The sequence below is a fragment of the Epinephelus moara genome, chromosome 22 (assembly GCF_006386435.1).
Source record: "Epinephelus moara isolate mb chromosome 22, YSFRI_EMoa_1.0, whole genome shotgun sequence".
NCBI classification, from domain to species: domain Eukaryota; kingdom Metazoa; phylum Chordata; class Actinopteri; order Perciformes; family Serranidae; genus Epinephelus; species Epinephelus moara.
The window spans coordinates 8,246,701-8,269,272 of NC_065527.1; the positions used below are offsets into that span (position 1 = coordinate 8,246,701).

Below are 22,572 nucleotides of genomic sequence, written 5' to 3' on the forward strand. Positions count from 1 at the left end.
TTACTTCATTTCATAATTACTCTTGTCTAAAACGAAAATATTGAAACTTTTGGTTTTGACAGTCAACTTGACAAATGTAGGGGATGTTCTTTGATCCTATACCCATCACTGCTATGGCAAAAATCACATAAATTCACTCCACTCTGAAAGTAATACAATAAGAAGCAGGGTCCATATTTCACTGTCTGGCTCTCAAACAACAGCTTGGACAGTGATGGCAGTGAGAGTGGAATTTGGACCAGCCTTGTATTGAGGTTTGGTCATTTATCATGACAGATAATTGAACTTCGAGCTTAGAGCTGTAGCCTTGCCCTGTGTCTGGACCTGCATACCTGATCAGGAATCTAAGCTTGTTGACTGTTGCTGTTGTTGACTGTCTGGGGATTCTCAAATTATTAATTGATGCTGGCCTGTATATCAGCCAGTCACGATGGCATCATATCTTAATGATGTGTTTGATATAACGCTATTTGGTTATATCCTAATTAATACATGCTCAGTTTGTAGTCTTTAGAAATCCCTTGAAAGAATACGGTTGTCAACTTCGAACATAGGCCTTATTTACCTTTTTTTGCCATCATGACAATTCGTGTTCAAAACTTTGCCAGTAACTCCGCACTGAAACAGAAGATTTCTGAACTGTAGTGTTTGCTGTTGTCACAGGCCACTAGCAGTTGTCATCCGGATGTGGGCGTTTAAAAGACTTAAGATAAAATTCCATTGGGCCCAATTTACAATAGAGGCTTGCCAAGAATTCTGTGATAAGTCTAAATAATATCTGGGATTGTCAATACAACACATTCACATGATTACAATGAACTGCTCTGTTCTGTTAGAGAAAATATGTGTATATCAGATGTATGATCAGCATTAAATTCTGAAGTGTCATCACAATGAAAGGTTGTTGTTGTTCCGCCTCAGCTTTTTAAACATGTAACTGACCTGTGACTGTTCGAAGAGTGCGTTGATCTTTGTTACATTAAAGGATGCACCGATTGTAAAATTCTGGACTGCTACTGATGTTTAAAAAACATTTCAGGTACCATTGTTTTTTTTGTTTTAGTTATTTATTCCCCCTTTTGTGTCAGGGAAATTGAAAAAGTCTTCATCATAACAACACAACTGTTTAAAAGTAATTCGCCCTTCATTATACTATCTTCGAAAGAGCACAAATTCAAGCACCCAAATTTATGAAACAACCTTTAATATAACCTTTAAAACTTGAACATGTTTAAAAAACTGCTGCAAAAGCCTTTCTCTAATATAGTTTTTTTTTTAATTGCTGTGAAAACATTAACAAATTTCTCCTGAAAACAATTTAATTTAACATTATCAGGGAAACAAAAGTTCGGGCCAAACTGTTGGGGTATCTAGGGGACAATGTTAGTCTAGAGCCCTGTTTTTAAGCCTTTGTAAAATTAATTTGACACAACATTAAAACATTTGTCACTGCCATTGTTTTCAATAATGGCTAGTGAAATCCAACTTTGAATTAATGTTCAGAAGTCAAACCTCTGAGTGATCTGTTGTTTGCCACTGTCATGTTCACACAGATGATGAGGTTGACCTGCAACAGAGCACAACAGGGGGTGAGGAGGGAAACTCTGGTGGAGGAACACCTCCAACCAAACGCAAAGGCAAGCTCTCCAAAATGGGAAGGATCTTCAAGCCCTGGAAATGGAGAAAGAAGAAGCCAAGTGAGAAGTTCACTGAAACATCGATAGGTATGCTGGGTGCAAAGCCTTATTATCCTCACCTGTTGTGTGCTTTACTTCATGCTTGATTTTATTCATATATTCTGTTTCCTTTTTCAGCCTTGGAAAGAAGGATTTCTGTCAGAAAAAGTCGCCAAGAGCTGATTGCCAGAGGGGTTTTAAAGGATATCCCAGAGAATGGTGAGTTGGGCTTTAGTTGTTTTTGTCAGAGTATTCCATGGATGAATTGGCTTCATATCTTATTACACTAACTGTATTTCACTGCCTGTGTCTTTATGGGACAGAGAGCAACGATGTTAACCACTCCAAAGCTCCACCAATGAAAAATGGGCACCCTGTGCCAATGGATGTGGACAGGATGTCAGAACCAGGGGTGCGAGTGTCTCGAGGGGAATCTGACATTAAGGGGAATGCCCTCAGGCCGCCCCAAGTAGATGAACGTCGAAGCAGAGCACCATCTGATGCCTCCCGAAGTAACCGGGCACCTCTGGATGTGGACTCTCATGCACGGCTTTCTGTGGACGTAGACAGACGAAGCCGTTTGCCATCAGATGTTGATAAGAGAGGAGCATCATTACCCCGAGGACCTCCACCAGATGATAGATACCGCAGGGAAGAGAGGAGAGATGGCAAGGATGACAGGGAGGACAGAGGAAGAAGGGACTGGCGAGAGGAAAAGGAGAGGGATGGGGGAACCGACCGGAGAGAAAGGCGAGAATGGAGGGATGACAGAGAGAGGAGAGATGATAGAGAGAGGAGAGACGACAGAACAGAGAGAGACAATAAGGAAAGGAGAGATTATGAAGAGAGAGAACGCAGGGATCGGGATGAGAGAGAACGCAGGGATCGGGATGAGAGAGAACGCAGGGATCGGGATGAGAAAGAACGGAGAGATCGGGATGAGAAAGAACGGAGAGATCGGGATGAGAGAGAGCGGAGAGATCGGGATGAGAAAGAACGGAGAGATCGGGATGAGAAAGAACGGAAAGATCGGGATGAGAGAGAGCGGAGAGATCGGGATGAGAGAGAACGCAGAGATCGGGATGAGAGAGAAAGGAGAGACAGGGAGCGTGATGATAGGGAAAGAAAGGATGACAGGGACAAAGAAAGGGATCCGCGGCTTGAGAGGGAAAGGAGAGAAAACAGAGATGACAGAGAACGAGAAGACAGGGAGAGAAAAGACATGCGAGGAGAAAGAGATGATAGGGATAGGAGAGATGACCGAGACAGGCGAGATGACAGAGAGAGGAGAGAGGATAGGGACAAACGGGACGACTGGGCCAAGAAGAATGAACGAGAGCGACGAGATGAGCGGGAAAAGAGGGAGGAGAAGGACCCGCGGCCTATAGTCAGGCCTGTCTCTGAGATGGATTTGCGGCCTCCTCTACAGAAGAGCTCGTCAGAGGACAACAAGAGGACTCGCCCAGCTTCAGAGTCTGACAAGAGGACTACCCTGCCCAGATACACCCCGGCTGCAGAGTTCAGAGAACGCTCAGGTAAGATCCCTCTGTTGTGATGAATTATATACAGCTTACCTTCAACAGTGCAATGGCAATTAGGAAACGAGTGAGAAAGCTGTCATTTCTCAAATCCCCTCAGTTACGGTGTTACCAAAGGAAGTCAAGAAAAATAAAGGACTTACTATTTGTTTGGCAGTTGATTGTACCTCAGGCACACAACTTTGACCCTATTGTTTTCCAGCCTTCATCATGTACAGTTATTTCTGCTGGAGACAAGAGAAAGGATGTAGTGCTTCTCCGAGGTTGTCCACTTTGGGGTGGCAGATAGGCTACAGTAGGGTAGATTATGTAAACCCAGCCAGTTAGTAGGTGTGTAGTCTCTATATACAGACTCTACATTCAGTGAATGTAGAGTCTGTAGGCAAACCCTGGAGATCTTGCCTCTGGAAGAAGAGCGGAAGAGCCCTGGTTTCCGGTTGTAGGCTGTTTGTAGTCCGCGTGATATTGACCAATCACGTTTGAGCCGGCTGCAGTTGTTGCCAGGTCAAACGGTCCGTGCAGTGAACTAACGAGGTGGAACATAATTGGCGTCACTGCAAACTCTGAATCCATCATAATGGTTCAGCATATTTACTTATATATAAACGGAAGTCGGAAACGGAAATTCATCTCCTCCGCCCAAATCAAACCAGAATGCCAAAAAATCGAGGGTTTGCCCCCAGAGGCTGTATCGCCGTCTGCCGGAAGTCAGATGCCGAATACAGCCGTTGGGTTCCGAGAATGGTAGATGTGTAAATCACAGGATGTTATTATTATCAACTTAACCTACTCCTTTTAAGTCTCTCTTTAGTCATATAACTAATGCACAACATGGATTAATAATGAACCAGTCAAACGTTTATGAGAGTGATAAGGGCTTAGGCAATCTCAGATTCTCAATGTGAATCAGATTTGCATTCATAATGGGAAAACTAGTCTTACTGTGACAATGACCTGTTTCAAGTGAAAACTAAGTGTTAGGGATGGGCATTTTAAGTAATTTACAGTGAGTACTCGAGTTCTCGCACAAAAAAAATTCTAACGTTAGAATAGGAATGAAAATTGGCTGAAATCGGAAAACAAGTGCAATTGAAAACTACTTTATGAGCAACCAGGTTAAGGACCGTCTCTGAGCTGCTTTCCCCAGAGTCAGTTCAATGTCTGCCCGATAGCAAGAGCTAGCACAGCAGCAGCGGCTAACATCCCACATGAAGGAGTTTAAAGGGTCTCAACGAACTCACACAGACACTGAAACGGCGCAACTCATTGTTTAAACCGTTAATAACTGGACTCGCACTAACTCTTCCCTGATGCGGAGGTCACACTCCCACAGCTGTCACACTCCCACAGCAATACTCTTGAGTACTCAAGTACTCATGCTTTCGTTATGTCAGGTTGACATGTGAGCTAACATGCAGATGTCCTGTGTCTTTCCATTTCCTAGTAATTACTCAGTCAATGAATGCTTTGCTATGATGAAATACCCACGTGTGTGTAAACCAAAGTCTCCTGACGCTGCTGTGAAGGCGGTTTGGGTAAATGATTGAAATGTAATTCTGAAAGCTGAAAGCATCAACAAATTGAAAGAGCAACTATCAAGCTTTGATACATGGATTTAGGTGAACAGGAGAAGAGGGAAGAACAAAGCAATGTGCGTCTTTGATGTCTCTCCATCTCTGCTGTGTGTGAACTTTAGATACCTCTCATCCTCTAACTGTTGAACCTTGATCAGAGTTGCCCTCAGGGTAAGCTCTGGAACGTGGGCTTATTGTACAACGTTCACTAACACCTCAGCTTTTACTCCTGTGTTTTATTGTGTGTGATGACCCTTCTGTGTTTTCCATCGAGTCGAGCAACAGTAGAAACCTTGTTACGTTCTTTCCTTTAATGTGTGTGTGTGTGTGTGTGTGTGCCCCCTCTGTAGAGTCCGCTGCTGTCCGCTTCGCCCCTGACCCTCGTCCTGCACCAGACCCCCAGCAGGAACCTCCCCCACCCAAACAGGCTCTGCTCCCCCCTAAGTTTCTCACTGCACCCTCTGCTGAGTCCGGCAGGAGTCCGACCCCCTCCTCCTCTTCTTCATCCTCCTCCTCTTCCTCCTCCTCCTCCTCTTCCTCCTCCTCTGCTCCTGTAGCTGTGGCCAAGCCACCAAGGACAATCTCCCTATTAGTTGAAGACCCACCTCGACTGCAACCTGCTGCTCCTTCCTCAGCTGACTCTGACACGCCGCCCCCTGTCCCTCCCCATGCAAAGCAGCCTCCCATCCCTCCACCTAAACCCACCAACCGCAACAGCAACCCTGCACTGCTTGGTAAGTTTGTCGGCATCTGCTTCTGCAGTTTTATAGATAAGCCTCTGTCTTTAAACAGCTGGTCTTTGTTTGTCTTTCTTGAACTTTTAGTCAAACAACCAAAGCTCCAATTAGCTTTGGAGGATTTTAATAAAAGCCCAGGGAAACTGTGTATTCAATCTTTGAGAAACAGTGGTATCTGATTGCTTGTTAAACGCTTTATATAAACAACCACCTCCGCAGAGGGCTGTAGACCACTTGGCCATTCCAGCAAAACCCCAAAATTCTGTTGAAGTGTTTGCCATAACTTGAAAAATGTATTAGTGGTGTGAGACTTGAGAGTTAGCAGCCTGTTGCACCAGAAATTCAAGCATACTGTAGTTTAAACGTAGTGGAGGAGTTAACTTTTAAGTTGGTAAAAACAGGTTGCGCCACACAAGTTAGTGACAACATATTGTCAACACAAAACTTAAAATGCACACCTTCCCCAGTCAGGTGTGATGTCATTCCTTATTTACCGTTGTCGTAGTTAGACAAGTGTATGAGACAAATTATAGCGGAGCCAGACAAAGTTTTTCTCAAATATTTACACTGGGAGCACAATGCCTGCGACAGACTTAGTCTCTTTACATTCACGATGACACAGACATGCACGCTAACATAAAAGTACACCCATGTGAAGATAAACAATCCAGTGATACAAACAAATGCTTGAGAAACAAGCAATAATGGTTCATGTTTTTTCTTAAAAACAATATTTAGTATTGTGCAGTGACATATTTTACAATTTAAATGTGCACACTACAGCTCATTAGTACACATCTGTTGATTTATCTATTTAATCCAAAGGCCTGTACTAACAAAAACAACTTAACAGTTTGATTCATTTATTGATTAATTTCGGAATCTTAAATTTATTCAGGCTGTCCACCACGACAACAGAGAAAAGGCACAAGAAAGACTTGTCATAACTGCTATATAAAAGCAACACTGTTGTCCTTAGAGCCTTATTCATTTTCATTGATAGTTGAAGTTCACCGTATTTGAACCAATAACCATCACTGAAAAGATGTGCACACACAAACACACCTGTCACTGTATCAACCTCACTTCCGCATGTGCCAATTTTGTCTGAAGGAATAGCTCAGGGCGTAGCAAGCGTGTGCCGGTTGAGCGAGCAAGACAGGGTGACGGTGACAGTGGATGCACTCAGTACAGACAGCTGCTGGTGATCAGAGCAGGGGAGAGATTATCTGTTGTCAAGTGGGAGTAAATGTGCAGTAGATTTCAGTTTGTCCATGAATAAGTACTGGAGCTTCTCAAGACCCAAATGAAGTCTTGAGTCCAAACACATGCAGCTGCATCCATGTATGTGCCTGCAACTTACAAGTACTTAATTCAAAATGTTACTCAAGTAAAAGAACATACGTATACTTAAAATACCAAAAGGAAAAGTGCTCATCATGCAGAATGGATCATTTTAGAATATTATGTGTTATATTATTGGGTTATTTTGGAGCTGAAATGTTATCCCCTTCATTTAGATTTTCATTTTACATTTCAAAAGTGGCACAGAAAATCTCCGACAGTTGACTTTTACTTAAACTTCAGATCAGACTTTTGCAAGTGCATTACAGCAGTGCATTTATGATCTCATTTATGATCGAGGAGGTCAGTTTCTTTCAGCCTGAAATATTCTTGTTGGCTTTTTCAAACAGCTGTGAGGTGCCAGTTAAAGTTGGGATTTAGATGGCATGTTGGGTGTGTAAGCTTTGTGCCCACACCTATCTCAAAGATGCACGTTACTTTTTGTGTGTCATGGTGTGACTGTTGTGATTTTTGATAGACTTAATCATCTGTGCTTAGTGTGAATTGAAGAAGGGAGGAAGACATTGTAGGTGGTGGAACAAGATATTCTTTCAAAGTTTAGTATGTTTTAGTATGTGCCCAACTTCTCGTTATTAAGTTGTAGAAAACTGTTATCTTTGAGTCAAAGAAAGTTATTGACAGCTATATATCTTGGAGTTTCCTAAGTATTGACCGTAATTACCTCGATTTAAGCATAGTCTCAAAGTGAGGCCATGGCTTGTTGCCGTGTAGGTGTTTTCCAATGTGTTGCTAGCGTGCAGTTTCTGTGCGCACAGCCACCACTCTCTGCAGAGAGGACACGCAGTGGCTTGTCTTTGCACGGTTTCTGCAGTGCCAGCACTTCCCTGGAGATTAGATGAAAAACTGATTGGCTTTTAGCATCTCATATCCTTTGGCGCAGCATGCCACAGCTGCTGTTGTTTATAGCCCATCCCAGTACTGTCTCTTTGAAACAGTGTCTGTAGCAGTGACACATTCCACCTCCATTTGTTAGGCAAGGTTTCTATACATGTGTTACTACATTTCATTTCACAGTGTCACGCTCACAGTCTGCACAGAGTAGCTAGCCTTACTTGCTGGCTGAGATTACATTGGTAATGGACTCGGGTGTGTGTTTTAGTGTGCGTCTTTGTTCATCTGTGCACACTCAACCCTCATGGCCTTAATGATATTGACATTTATGACTGATAATGATATATCAGCTTATAGTAACAATCATGATAAGGATCAAGTGTTTCCCCTATATGCAGTTAGCAGCTATGCAGCGCTGATTAGTGCCACTGCTATATAAATATCCCGCCATATGCGGTTACCTCATTATCTTTAAAGACTAGCAAGGATTAGAAATCAAACACCCCCAGATAAGGCTGCTCTGATCGATTGTCCGCTGATTATTGGCAGATATTTGTTCTAAGTAGTCTAAAGGTCGAGCAGAAGAGCCGATCAGATGACGCAAAACATGCAAGGTTTCTCTAAAATACTATAGCTCACACAGCATGCACACTGCAGACACACAGTCTCTCTTCTCACTTGCCACACACACACACACACCGCACTGAATACATCTGTAGAGGCTGCGATACACTGCTGTTTTCTGTCAGTAGTTTTATTTAATATTGTTTTTTCCTGTATTGTGCCCACATGACCGACACTTTGTTTACCAGCTATTCCTCGTCTGCATTTCACCAGGATTTGAGTCGTTGGTCTCAGCAACTGGACACTCAGGGTTGCTCAGGGGAGACCGGGAGAGTCCTTTGACGTCATTACTCCAAAACCTCTTGAACTATTTGCATACATTTTTTACATTGGTGACTTGCACCTGTGTTCTGTTTATAACAGTTATCAATTGTTTTTACAAGAAATGTTAGAGTGACAACATTGATTGAAACGCTAGATGTCAGATGTTACGTCTGCACCCACGTGTAAGAGCGGGAAAGCATTTTATTAACGTAATTTGACATCTAGAACAGTGTATAAAAATGTGTCTAAAGCTCTTCTCATGTCAGCAGACGCACAAAATAAAACTCTTGCACTTCAGCACCACTGCTGAAATAAAATCCCACGGGAAACACTGGGATCCCTCATTTGTTATTTGTGTACATAATAGACATATACACTGATAAAAAATATCTGCAGTGAGCTGTATTGGTTAATATATCTGTTTAGCTTTTAATAGAGGTGAGAAAGCTGACACAAGGAAAAATGGAGTTCTGTTGTGATTCATTCCCTGAGAGAGATCTGTATAACCGTAATGAAAGAGTGGAAATGTTAGCATAACAAAACTATGTGTCAATGGGGAAAATCACACTGCAGTAGTACTTTAATTCAACCAGGATAACCAAGAAAAGTATTTCTGAGATGAAGCTGTTGTTTCTCCACAGAGGTTGTTAGACATATAGGGCTGGATGTATACTCTGCTTCTGGACAGTGTCAAATCTTGACACATTATCCGAAACAACCCTCTTGTACTGTATTTCTCTCCCACTCTGGAATGTAAACCATCCCCTCTCCCTGACATCTCCACTCATTTTTGCCAGCTTCCTCATTGAACAGGGCCTCTAAGGTCAGGCAGCCCTGTCACTGGACCAGCTGGACACGCCAGAGTGAGCTTGGCCTCTACCTTTCTTTACCTGTGTACCTGCGACACAGAGCTGGCCAGACCTGCTCAGGTACCCTGCGGGGCGCCAGATGTTAATCCATCCTAACAGAGCCTGCAGACTGCATCAATTCACCCCATCATAGCACAGGGACACCTCCCCTCTGTTTTAACACCAGTGCTGAATTGTGCATGTGTATTGCAGCCAGCAGAGCTGTTGTCAGCTCAACTAACCAAACTCTAAATGCTGCCAAGACGTGGCATGGCATGGAGCACTGGATGAACATCTCGTGTGTGCTTTGTTGATCGAAATGGATGTTGATAACAGATGTTGATACAGTTTTGTTATAATAATTGTATGTGACCCTTCACTGACTCAGAAACCAGCTTGGCAGTAACAGGAACGCCTCCTTTTCTCCCCAGTTAAAGTTGTGATTGACATACTTGCTTCTTTGATAATAGAACTAACTTCACCCTGCTTCAGATGAATGTGCATCATGTTCTGACTGCACTTTATGTTTGTGAGCATCACTCTGTGTGACAAGTATTGATTACTGTTGTTGTCTGTTTGACAGCTGAGCTTTCACAGCCTGGCAGCGGTGTCATCATCGTGCCAGCACCCGCTAAGCGCTCGCCGCCAACACCACCAAAGAGGATGACCCCTGTCACCAAGCGCCATTCAGTGGACCCCTCTCCTCCCAGTCAGGTCCCAGAGTCTCCCACCACTGAGCCAGCCTCAGCCCCTGCACTGATGCCCCCTGCTGTCCTTAAAGGAGATAACAACGAGGACAAGACAAACGCAGCAGCTCCTCAGTCCCCCACCGAGCCTATGCCTTCACCACCGTCACACATCCCTCCATCTCCTCCTAGGGTTCAGTCACTGCAGCCACCCAGCACCTCCTCCTCTGGTCCTGTGCCCACTGTGCAAACTGATCCTCCCAGCCCAACCACAGAGCCTCCCAGCCAGCCTCCTGCCATCCCCCTACACATCCTCATCCAGAGAGCTCTGGCCAGCCCCGGCCCAGCTCAGCCCAACCCAGGCAGCTCCCAGAGGGCCCACTCACTGCTGTTTGAGTCTCCTCCAGAGTTCCTCACGGAGGTGGGGGGTAACCCACGGCACTCTCTTCCCATCACCATCGAACCTCTCAGGCTGTAAGTGTCCCACATAATGTACATTACATTGTATGTAGCAGGATGAGTCTTCTTTAGCTGAAATCATTGTTGGAAAGTTTATATTTGATTTAGTTATATTCATACAGCCTGATTTGGTGGCATCATTTTCAATTTATGCTTTAACAAAAGTAACCACAGGTCCCCTGTGGGGTTTTTTACGCTCTGAGTCTATTTCTGTCACATTTATTGCCGTGCAGTTTGCTCAGACAGCTGTTTTAAATCCCACAAATATCCCACTGTACATGTATTTTTAACTTAGTAAGCGATAACTGATTGATGAGCTTTCAGTCTGTCTGTGAGCGGCAAATTCTCCTCACTTGCTACAGCAGGCTGGGAAATAAATCAATGAAGCAGCAGAAACAGACGCTGTTTGTTTCTTCCAGTGGAGCTGACCAAAAAAAAATATATCTACCGTCAGTCAGCCTGGTTAAGGCAGTTTGGCAGGCCGCTGTCCTCTCAGCTACGCAGCAGGCAGACAGCTGCTTCTGCGGACAGAGACACTGAATGTAGAAGTCAGTGTGGATTGAAAACTACTATAACACGACCAAATGACATTACGCAACAAAATATAAAGATGCCAGTAATATGAATTTCCGCAGCTGTGTGTCATGAAAGGAACGTGTTGTTTGACCCTTTTTCTCTTGAGAATGTGTATTTTCAGGCGAGCGACACCCATCAGCAGTGTCAAGGCTTTGCTGAGAGTAAACGATGGCTTTTCACTTGTAGTCACATGGACTGAATAACTAGAAAGATGTTGACAGATGCAGTTTCACTATCCTGATATACTGTGAAGTAAAGAGTTATTTATTTGAGGATATGAGAAAAAAAACGTGTACTTGTGTTCCCTGAAACTTAATTAGGCAACTGATCAGTTGATCTTCAACCATTGTGGTAATCAATTAATCTGCCTTTTTTCAAACACGAATGGCAATAATTCACTTTTTATTTACTCTTAATGTGAACAATGGCTGTTTTTCTTTGCCTTCCATAACAGTATACTAATTATTATTGGGTTTTACTGTGTGGATTTGACAAAAGATAGTTGATGACGTCCCCTTATGTTTTGGAAAATTGCAATTTTATTTTATTAATACACAATAGCCAACTGAAATCAACTCAGGCGGTTTAAAAAAGTTATTTGACTGAAATTTGAAAGACACGGACCTTAAAGCTAACATTTGACATTGAGTTTTGTTGTTATTGTAAAGTCTCAGGTTTGCTGTGCCTAATTTTAAGGACATATTCCTAATTAAAAAGACCCACACTTTGTTTCCTTGTCTGTTGACCTGATGGTCGTCTGTTAAGGCTGCCAGCAGGAGAGCAACACTCTTTAGTCAGCCAAAAAAGAATCATGTATAACTGTGCCTGGTTAATCTGTTCAGCAAACAGTAGTGCTTTATCCTGTCACCGGGCTGTGACTGCACCCAGTGGCACTCTGCTGCATACTGTACCAGATCAGAACATCAGAACATTTAGTAATGCAGTTTATTCTCACACTAAGACATAAGAGAAAAACTAAACCTGAGCGTCTGAGCTCCTTCAGCTCTCTCACAGCTGTACTCGTTTACAGGCCAGACGACGATGACTTTGACATGGAGGAGGAGCTGCGGAAGCTTCATCCTCAGAGGGCTCCTCGCCAGCTGGAGCTGGCGCCCCGCAGCAGGAGGGGCATGGTTGGAGACCTCAGTGTGAGTGTGATTCCTGAGGGCAGAGGGGACAGCGAGGGGGAGTCTGACTCTGACGGCCCCATCCTGTACAGAGACGACGACGAAGATGACGACGATGAGGAAGGCCCTCCAAGTAAGTTGGTCTTTCTTACACTGCTACATGAAGGTAATGTCGGAGAAACGCTGGTACAAGTGCCCTGATAAAAATTCCACTTAACTTTTCAGAGCATGAAAAATACTTGAAGTTTTGAAGTGGTTCAAGTAGTTGAATATCCTGTATCTTATATTTCTGGTTATACTTGAGAGTGCCTGAAGACCTTTTTGTTTCCTACATGCAGATTATGTAAAAAAAAAAAAAAAAAGTCAGTGTGTGTAGAGCTTAAAGTGTAACCTTCAAAAAAGTTTGAATGCAGCTGTTTCGTCAGCCGGTTAATCTTTCAGTTCAGACAACTTTATTCGTCTCAAAAGGGAAATTCATTTGCAGCTATACCCACCTCATATCATCCATACAACATTCAAACACTCAAAAGACTCACAGGTGAGGCAGTTAAATGTCTGAGACAGATGTCAACACAGGACACATAGATCAGTATCAGGTAACGATGAGCAAATAAACCAGTTGATAAAGGTCATATAAATAACCATGACCACTGTACACCTCCTTGTTTCAGCCTGGAAAATATGAAAATCATCCCGGCTTTTTTTTGTCATTTCAACAACAAAATAGGTATCTTTGGATTTTAAACTTCTGGTCAGACAGAAAAAAGCAATTTAAGAATTTGACTGGGCATTTGTTGTTAATTTTTGGGCCAAGTTTTCCCAAAGGCATCTTAAGGCTAAGAGGATTGTAAAATCAGTTTCCCAACCTTCTTAAAAGGTCCAGTGTGTAGGATTTAGGGAAATATATCAGCGGAGATTGAATATAATATAGTAAGTATGTTTTCTTTAGTGTATCATCGCCTGAAAATGAGAATCGTGTTTTCGTAACCTTAGAATCAGCGTTTTATATCTACATAGGGAGCGGGTCCTCATCTATGTTGAATGTTGCACCGCCATGTTTCTACAGTGGCCCAGAACAGATAAACCAAACACTGGCTCTAGATGGAGCCATTCACATTTTTGCGTTTACACATTTCCGTGTCGACCACCGCAGTTAGCAGCCCCTGTGCAACAACAGTGCTGGAAAAAATTGTACAGATGTAAATTACCACGTCCGTTTGTTTTGGAGCGGAAGAGATCTCTGGGGTTCATTTGGCTGCTGGTAAAAACCTCCTAAACATCTGGATTGTAAGTTATCAGAGAAAGGTGAATTACTGGGTCCTTTTTCTTTACATTTGAGAGGAAGAGACCTCTGCGGATAATTCGGCCCATGGTTAAAACTTCCTGAACAATAAACACTAAAGTAGTTTTAGCTGGTTGCAGGAGAAGTTTTAGCTGGTTGCTATCTGTAGTCCTTACCACAAGACGCCACTAAATCTACCCTAAACCCTAAGAGTGGTTTCCAAAAAGCTTCATAACTAAAGACACTCTTAGAAATAATGGCAGATTTACGAGGGCCTGTTACCCAATTAAAAGGAGGCAAAGAGCGTCTTCTGAAGGTCCAGAACAATTTTCACTTTTCCCTGAACACTGTGATGCTGTGATGTGTTTAAATTACAAAATATGCACTAGTGTGTATGTATAAATGAATAAAAATGTGCGTTGTATGTGTAACAGGTGGACTGGCGAGTCGTGTGAAGAGGAAGGACACATTAGCCCTGAAGCTGGAGAGACAGGAGAGAGAGGACAGGGAGGCCCAGGAGAACCAAGACAACATGAGCTGGCACAACAGGGAGCAGTGGGTGGCAGTGAGGAACAAGATCGGCACCGCACTGACACGGTAGAGAACTCACATCAATTCAGTTAACTGATGAACACAAGGATGACGTACATCCTTATCGTAAAATTGGATGCGTCAAGTTAACTTCATCCATCTCTGATATAGCAGCTGATGCAGTTTGACAGATTCCATACATTATTTATGGTGTAATTCGTATAGTTTGACAGGCTCTCTACACTCCCTCCTCAAGACAAAATATGTTCCTTTTAAATGATCCATATCAGCTTTTAAAAATGAGTAGTCAACAGTGTTTTGTGTCTTCAGGCGGCTGAGTCAGAGGCCAACAGCAGACGAGCTGGAGCAGAGGAACATCCTTCAAGGTAAGACTACCTCCATCCATCGCCCCCTCCACCCTTAACTCTTCATTCAGGTGTGTTTATTTGCATTCAGTTCCTCTGCACCACAAGGTCAGAAAGCACATGCTTCATTTTCCTCATCTCCACCGAAATCAGTTGTTGGTATTAGTCATTCAGCCCCTGGCTCATGTGTTTTTTTTTGTTCCTGCCTCAGGCATATATAAAGTCACTAAACACAAAGCAGTTTATACAATACTGGCTGTGATTTTGCTTTATTGAGATGTTGTCCTGGATTTGAATGATAGTGTTCCAAGGACCGGATGTATAAACCGTTCAACCTTCCACACATAAACTTGTATTTATAAAGCAATATGTGCAGTCAGAATGTCGTGCATACTTCACACCACACTTGCACATGTTTTTCTTCATGTGATATGGTAATGTGGAAGATGGAAAAGTAAACTGAGAGACTGAATCAAATATGCATCTAATCTTCTTTTGGCTGTTTGTATGCAGTATGCACATCAATCACTTTATATTATGGTTGCACATTGTAATGACTCTTGTATCATTCGTTATGCATTTGGTATTTCCCTCATTTCGCTTCATCACCCAGCATCTGTGACCTTTTCATTTTATACTACGTGAAGCGGTTTGAAAGGTCAGTGTGGTGCACCCCTAATCGATTCGCAAATAGCTGGTGGAGTTCCTGCTTCTGACTGTCAAACATTGAGTCAACCTCGTCCACTCCACCCCTCTCTACAGTAGACCCATTTTTGTCTGGAGGAGATAGCAGGTCAACAGTATATGCCACAAAGAATTGGCAATCAACATCTGAAAGCAGGCAACCCGGGCCCAGTCGAAAGTACTTAGGATCAGCTAATCCATTCTACCTTTGCACCGTTTTATCAAAGCAACATTAGATTGGATCGCACTGATCCAGATTCAAACATATCAAGGTTACCAAATCCACATAACCATTGCTCTAAATGGAACAACAAATGTAAGCTACTAGATTTGTAAAGAACATCAGGTAGAATAGCCGGCAGGAAAACAGCACTTTTGACTGTGTTATTGTAATCAGTATAAAGTCAAGTTAAATTATGTAGTTTTTGTTTGATATTGAAAGCTATCGGAGGATTATTTATGGCACCAATATCCTTTTATCTTAGTGAAAGGCTGAAAAGGTAGCCTAATGTCTACTTCATCTACTTACACTAAAACGGTTAAACAAATTAAGTGCAAAATATAAATAAATCGTTTTTTGTTCCTGAAATCTGCTCTGAGTCCAGTCTTCTGCTTTGATCAGGATTATCCCAATTATTTGGATCAATAATATCCCAATCTAACCAAAATGTTTTGGATAATACACACAGAAGGTGTGATCCAGGTCAAAACCAAAACTGAATGACGTAATTTACTCCAATTTCAGAATCTTTTTTTCTTTTTAACGACCCATTTACAAGATTTCATCCAGTCCAGACCAACTGGGCCCAGAAGATTCTTTTTAGATGCTGATTAGCACGTTTTGTCAAATTTTTCGGGTCAAAAAAAAAAGTAATAAACGTTGTGTTTTGGTTAGGCACCTATTCAAACTCAAAAACTGGGTCTTCAATGGGGGGTCCATGACCCCTAGGGGTTCGTCAGAGTTACTGCAAGGGGGCTGCCAAATAATTGACTAATATTTTTTATTTATTTTTTTTTAACTTTTTTCTTTCTCAAAAATTAGAATAAACCTGAAAATACAAATGAACATGAATCCAACGTATTATTAACAAAGATAAACTGGCCTTTTCTCCAAAAAAAAAATAAAATAAATAATAATAATAATCTAAAGTAGACACAGTTGATGATAGGCTTTTGTTAATGAATAACTGATGTGTACATATATGACTCTGCCAAGAATTATTATTTTAATAGCTGTACTGTATTTAGTGCTAAATTTGAGCATTGGACCACTGGAGAGTTAATTAAAATAGTCAAAAATCCCTCCAAAAGTCCATGTTGAGACACCAGTACCTTGAAGAAAACCACAGAAAAATTAATGCTGTGATTTATTATTTAAATAAAAAAAAAAAAACGTTGAGAGATTTTTGCAAGAATTGAATTCTTCGGTGATTGGATGGCGAGCACTTCTGTTCTGGAATTACTGCCAGTAAACCCCCTAATTGTCAGTGTACCATGAAGGCCAAACATCCTCTGAATGCTCGAGGTCTCTAGTTTTGGGTTGTAAAGTTTCCTGAGGCTGTGATTATCCTATAGGTGACTACAGGTCAAGTTTCATGGGGGCTAACGTCATCACACATCAAGACAGTTGGGTTCATTGAATCAGCTTTCCAGTCACTCAATTTATGAAACTCCAAGACTTATTTAGGGACCCCAGTTTGCAGAAATATTCAGATACTGCATTTTTAGAATAGATGAAAATAACACATTTATACTGCATGCAAAAAACAGCATGGGGCGTGCATAAAACAGGCATGTCTGTAAAGGAGAGACTCATGGGCACCCATAGAAGTCATTTTCATTTAGACATCTCAAGATTACAATTCAAGGGACCCCTGAAATGAAATGAAAATGACCATGCTGCTTTTCCCCTCACCAAAATTGAGCCCAATTTTAGAGCATTATTTAACCCTCTTCGCCACAGGGTTAGGGTTAGGACAGGCTCCTCAAGTGTTATGCTTTCATATGAGAGCAGCATCTTCACTCTGGCTTTAAAACTCAACCCACTGAGTGAGTTCTATGCTGAATCCACACAGTGTTTTAAGCATCTGGCTCCAGGTGTACACACTGAATCCCCCTCTCTGATGTATTGTTAAAACAACATGAACATTATGAGCAGAGGTGCATCAGCAGACTGAGTGTGGTGAAAAATCAGCAGACCGTGTTGAAACATCAGCGCAGCATCATTTTGATGCCAAGTTGGATTCTAAAACGAAGTATTAACATAATGCGTCTCAGAGTCTGTCAACACGTTTTGATCCAGGATTCATACCACCACACTGTGTCTCGCCTATCCTCAAATGACTCGGCCAAGACGAGGCTTCGCAGCCACACTGAAACAATGCAGCGCCTTGTGCAGAGCATGGCGGTGATTAAAGATTCCCGTTACCGGGGCATGCCGAAGGCAGCTCGGGTGAAATCTACCTGACTGGCTGCAGTATTTCCCTCGCTCATGGAATGTCTTTTCTCCCCGCAGCCAAGAACGAAACAGATCGACGATTAGAGAGATGCGAGATCAAACGGAGGCTCACGAGAAAGGTCAGTATGCAACGAAGTAACTGTATCATACGCTCGCCAGTTATTATTATAAAGTAGAAACTGACCTTCCTGATACCTGAAACAGATCTAACCTGATCTCACTCTGCCACCAGCTGTCCCAGAGACCCACAGTGGCTGAGCTCCAGGCCCGGAAGATCCTGCGCTTCCATGAGTACGTCGAGAGCACCCACGCGCACGACTACGACCGGCGAGCAGATAAGCCGTGGACCAAGCTCACTCCTGCTGACAAGGTGAGACTCAACACAAACGCACACTCCACACTTCTCTTTATGCTAACAAGGATCTTATGGCTTAGCAAGAGAGAGCTTAAGCCCTGTACGTTTTCTAACAGCAATGTATTTTACTGTGGTCAACTCAGAGAGGATTTGCATTCCAAGCAGATTCAGTATCGAGGAGGAATCCCAGGAATGCAATACAGCCGCTGTTTAATGGCTAAGCTGAGTTTTACAGAGTAAATTATCTGGTCCAGTGAAGCTCGGAAAATATGTAGGAACAGGAATTATACGTATGTTGAAAGTGTCATATTTTAAGTGTTTAATTTGTACTAAAAGTGAGAACATAGGGGTTTTTTAGGCTCAGTCGAAAATAACCCAAGTAGCTTTGATCACAAACTTCCCTTCTTCTCTTGTGCCTTGCTATTAATGGAAACCTTTCCTGCTGTGTCTGTCACGTCTTTTCTCAGGCTGCAATCCGCAAGGAGCTCAATGAATTCAAGAGCTCGGAGATGGCGGTCCACGAAAAAAGCAGGATCTATACCCGGTGAGGCTCGTATACAGCTCCCATCAATAATTCACATCCACTGTTCTCTAGGTTCATCCAACAGAGTCATCAATACTTTATTAGTTCTGTTTTTTCCCTTTTGATTTTCTTTTTTTTTTCTGAAGACATTTGCAGCGATGAATGATCCAGAATAACCTCTGAACCTTTTCCCTCTCTGTCTGCCAGGTTCCATCGGCCTTAGTTGTGCATGCTGACCAGTAAAGCACTTAGACTCGGGGTATTGAGGAGTCCGTCTCCTCTCTGCGGACTGAACACGTGGCCCATTTGGTCCATTTTTACTGACTGTCTGCTAACCTGCTTCAGCTGAGGACACTACTGTCGCTGATAACTGGAACCAAAGCGAAAGAAGCCACAAATCAGCTCAACCCACAGCTGACTCTCAGACATACTGCAGTCCTAAGACTGCAGAGGAGTTTGTTGGTGCGTCCATGATGGAGGTACCTGGTGCCAACACTGAACGAGTGAGAGTCCCCCCCTTCCCCCTCTGCTGGGGGTTCAGAAACAGTCAGACTGAACTGAAAGGATCACTGTCGGAGTGTTACCACACTGTCTCCCTCGGGGGAAACCACTCTCCCCATGCCTTTACCTGCCTTCACTTTCTATTATCTCCCTTCCCTGCAGACTATGCACATAAAGAGATCACTGTAGTTCCCATTAACACCCAACTGACCTGTTTAAACTTGTTAATGTGTACGTGTTAGGTTCTGCAAATGTGTACCCAGAGGTGCCACACACAGGCCTTACTCCTCACATGATCTCACACTGTCGGACTAAATGTGAAAGACTTCGTACAGCAGCGTGTTTCGAATCTAAAACTCAGTTGTAACTCTGTTTGAATCAAGTTTGAGCTCTGTGTGTCGACCCTCAGAGCATTGATTCCAACCTAATATCTGAAAGTGTGCATTTTACTGTATTTTGCTGATTATTAAGTGACTCTCATGGAGCACATATCACTAGATTATTTTCTAATAAAGGCACCTTATGTTCCTTAATCGGGTGTGTAGAAAATTTACAAAGTTCGGAGCCTCTAATTCTATGTTTATAAATGAATTATTAAAGCTGGAAAATGTACATATTTTTATTTTCCTGGCTGTTTTATGGTACTTTATATATGCACGTCCATAGCTGGCTGCAACTGTATAGATCAATTATGTAGATTTGATTGACTTTATATTGTACATCCACAGTAATGCTGACATGTTTTAATTGTAAAGTATTTCCCAAATGTTATTTCAAAGTAGTGATAGTACTTTTTTTTTTTGATACAGAGAACTTTAAAAGGTTTTTTGCAAAGCACACTGTATAAATGAACAATCCACTCAGAAATTAAAATAACCTGTGATTTTCATTTCAATATGGTGTGATTATTCCAGTCTGCCGAGTCTTCATCTTTGTAATCCCTTCATCCGCCAGGTAAATAAATACTCTAAGTGAATGATAAGTATATGGCCCCTTAAAGTGACCAGATGAGGGCAGTGTTTTATAAAATGTGCAGATTGATTCACAGACCAGTCATCACAATCTCTGTGCCAAAATCCAATGATGTGCTCCAGGCTAAAACAAACCCCCTTTTATGAGAGTCAGTTCTTCCCTCATAGAGCTGTGGATCTGTGTGATGAGCGCAGCTGACATGTACCTCTTTTTGACAGGCATGGGCTGGATCAGCTTGGTTTGGTTTGGTTTGGGCCGTCAGCCTCGAACAGCAGGGATTTGCATTTCCATTACAACAGGTCTACTTTAAACTGATGACAGCTTGTGTGAGTGATGACATTTAAAAGCAGCAGGCTGATCCACGGCGAGAGTCTCCTGTTATTTTTGCTGCATGTGTTTTTCCACAGCAGGGCAGGTAAAAGAAGTTCCCCTGTTGGAGGTGAGCTGTTTGCAGAGGTGCAGGAAGAGCCTGTTGTCTGCAGCTCTTCATCAACATCTCACTGTGGCTGTTTCTTGCTTTCACTTTCCTCCCTGCCGTATTATTAGACTTGTCTTTATTGAAGAAAAGCTGCTAATTCAGTGATAACATTTAATTTCCTATAGATTCTTCACAATAAAAGTCTCCCATATAAACTTTTATTGTGAAGCAGCAAAATAATGAAATGTTGAGTCTTCGAGCAGCAACTTCACACAACTTCTAATACGGCTGGTAGCGAACATGAAGCAGTAAAATGAAGCAGATATGTAAAGTAAATACAGGAAGCAGGAGAGAAACTAAACTCCAAACCACAGAGATTCAGTTAAAAGCTACAGACGTACTGAGATCTGAACACGCAGACCTTTAAAAACGCCTTTCTCTCTGGTCTCCTGCAGACAGAGGTGAGTCAATTCTCGCAACACATGCTTGTTTGGTGAGTAGTAGCAGGGACGTCGGGGGTTGGCTGCGGTCCGCGAGACGTCACTGCTACCCACTTGAGGGCGGGCGGCCTGGCTTTTGGACCTACTTCTGAGAAGGTGAATCTCCGGCCTGTCTAAACTGATAATGGAAACAGAAATTGGCCAGCATGGCTTTACTTGGCGTGGCCAAAAGAAAGAATGGAAAAAGGGTAATACAGTAGTGTTTGTCTCTTTAACCCTAACTCTTTAATAGCACGTTCTCAGGTATAGAAAGTACACTGTTAATCAGATTTCGTGACAAGTAAACAATAGATATGCTTTTACCTGAGGCCACCTATACTTTTTAGAGGAATATGAAAAGCAATGTGAGGGAACTCCAGAGAGACAAACACAATTTAATGTGACATCTTCAACCCTGAAATGCAACGACTGTATGAAGACCTATTACTCATGCAGCCCACACTGAGCCACAGTCTGAGCTATAAAAATGACATTTATTGTCTACTTTTCACGACATCGTATAACTGATAATAAATCCTATTTATTTTACAGTCATATCTTTCAACCTAGTCTATCTTAGCTTTCTCTCTTTCGCCCCCTCTCTCTTGCACACACACACACACACACACACACACACACACACACACACGCATAACCTTTAGACAAATTACAAATTGACTAATTAGTCGGCATAGCAAGAAAGAATCAGTCACTGTCTTCTGGTCACCGCAAAAACATGTGCAGGAATCGATTGTTTCAAGTCCTCTGAGGCAGCACTGTCATACTTCACTTCTAAATCAGTGTCACACATACGGCCCAGGGGCCAGAACTGGGCAACATTTATAAAGGTAGGAGTCTGTAAAGAGGAAGTTGCTCCTTTTCTGAGAATTGAGTGGACTACTGCCTGTATATTTGCAGTTAAGAGTAGAGTCGCTCATTCTGTCAAACAGGAAATATCTATCACAAAGTGCTCCTGCCTCTATAAATATGGTTATAAGTATCGGCTTGTCCTCTGGAGAACATTTTCTACCTCTTAAATGCACTGCAAATGCAGACATTGGGTCTCATTTATGAAATGCGGTAAATCTATGAGTAGATTTGCACATAAAAATCCTTGGTACTAAAAACCTACGTCAGATTCATGAACGCTGTGGGAAGATTTGATCGCAGGCACGTGTGTATATTCATGAATGCGAATCAATTGTAAATTCACAGCTCGCTCCTGCTAGTCAGCACTTAGCATACATCCTGCCCATGACCACCATATAGGGAGGTGATAATTACTCTCAACCTGCCAACGTGGTGCAAACAAAGAAAGAGAGACTGAGATTGAAGTTATTTATCAGGTGAAGTGGGGTTGAGAAAAACATTTAATTTTCTTCAGGTGTGACAGGGACAGGTGAATCAAAGGCTTGGAAGGAAATAATGGATGCTGTTAACTCCGTGTCGTCTGTAGTAACAACCATCCAAGAAGTTCAATGAAAATAATTCAATAAAAACGCATAAGTACACACAAAAAGCACAACAGCTGCAGGTGGAGGCTCCTCCCATTCACAGCTGCAGACCTGGAGAGACCTTAGACTGCGACATGCCTCCACTGGAGCAGTCAACAGCAAACTCAGGCGATACGATGATGTACGTGTTATATTAAGTGTTAAATCGCTCTACATTCTGACAGCCATCACTGATGGATGACTAT

The 22,572-nt window shown here is 42.4% G+C and overlaps 1 protein-coding gene across 8 annotated transcripts in view; it reads left to right on the forward strand.

Moving 5' to 3' along the window:
- The window catches only part of phactr4a (phosphatase and actin regulator 4a), a 41,031-nt gene extending 21,134 nt beyond the window's left edge, over positions 1 to 19,897 (forward strand). For 5 of the 8 annotated variants that reach the window (XM_050034618.1, XM_050034620.1, XM_050034619.1 and 2 more), the window contains 13 exons: positions 1,554 to 1,724; positions 1,815 to 1,895; positions 2,000 to 3,211; positions 5,139 to 5,522; positions 9,407 to 9,538; positions 10,041 to 10,617; positions 12,209 to 12,438; positions 14,022 to 14,184; positions 14,449 to 14,504; positions 17,683 to 17,744; positions 17,858 to 17,995; positions 18,448 to 18,524; positions 18,711 to 19,897. In XM_050034618.1, coding sequence (XP_049890575.1) covers positions 1,554 to 1,724; positions 1,815 to 1,895; positions 2,000 to 3,211; positions 5,139 to 5,522; positions 9,407 to 9,538; positions 10,041 to 10,617; positions 12,209 to 12,438; positions 14,022 to 14,184; positions 14,449 to 14,504; positions 17,683 to 17,744; positions 17,858 to 17,995; positions 18,448 to 18,524; positions 18,711 to 18,726 — 3,299 coding nt within the window. In that variant the 3' untranslated portion in view covers positions 18,727 to 19,897. The remainder of the gene's footprint in view (positions 1 to 1,553; positions 1,725 to 1,814; positions 1,896 to 1,999; positions 3,212 to 5,138; positions 5,523 to 9,406; positions 9,539 to 10,040; positions 10,618 to 12,208; positions 12,439 to 14,021; positions 14,185 to 14,448; positions 14,505 to 17,682; positions 17,745 to 17,857; positions 17,996 to 18,447; positions 18,525 to 18,710) is intronic. The other 3 variants (XM_050034622.1, XM_050034623.1, XM_050034624.1) reach the window with 3 other exon arrangements.
- The last annotated feature ends 2,675 nt before the right edge of the window (positions 19,898 to 22,572 follow it).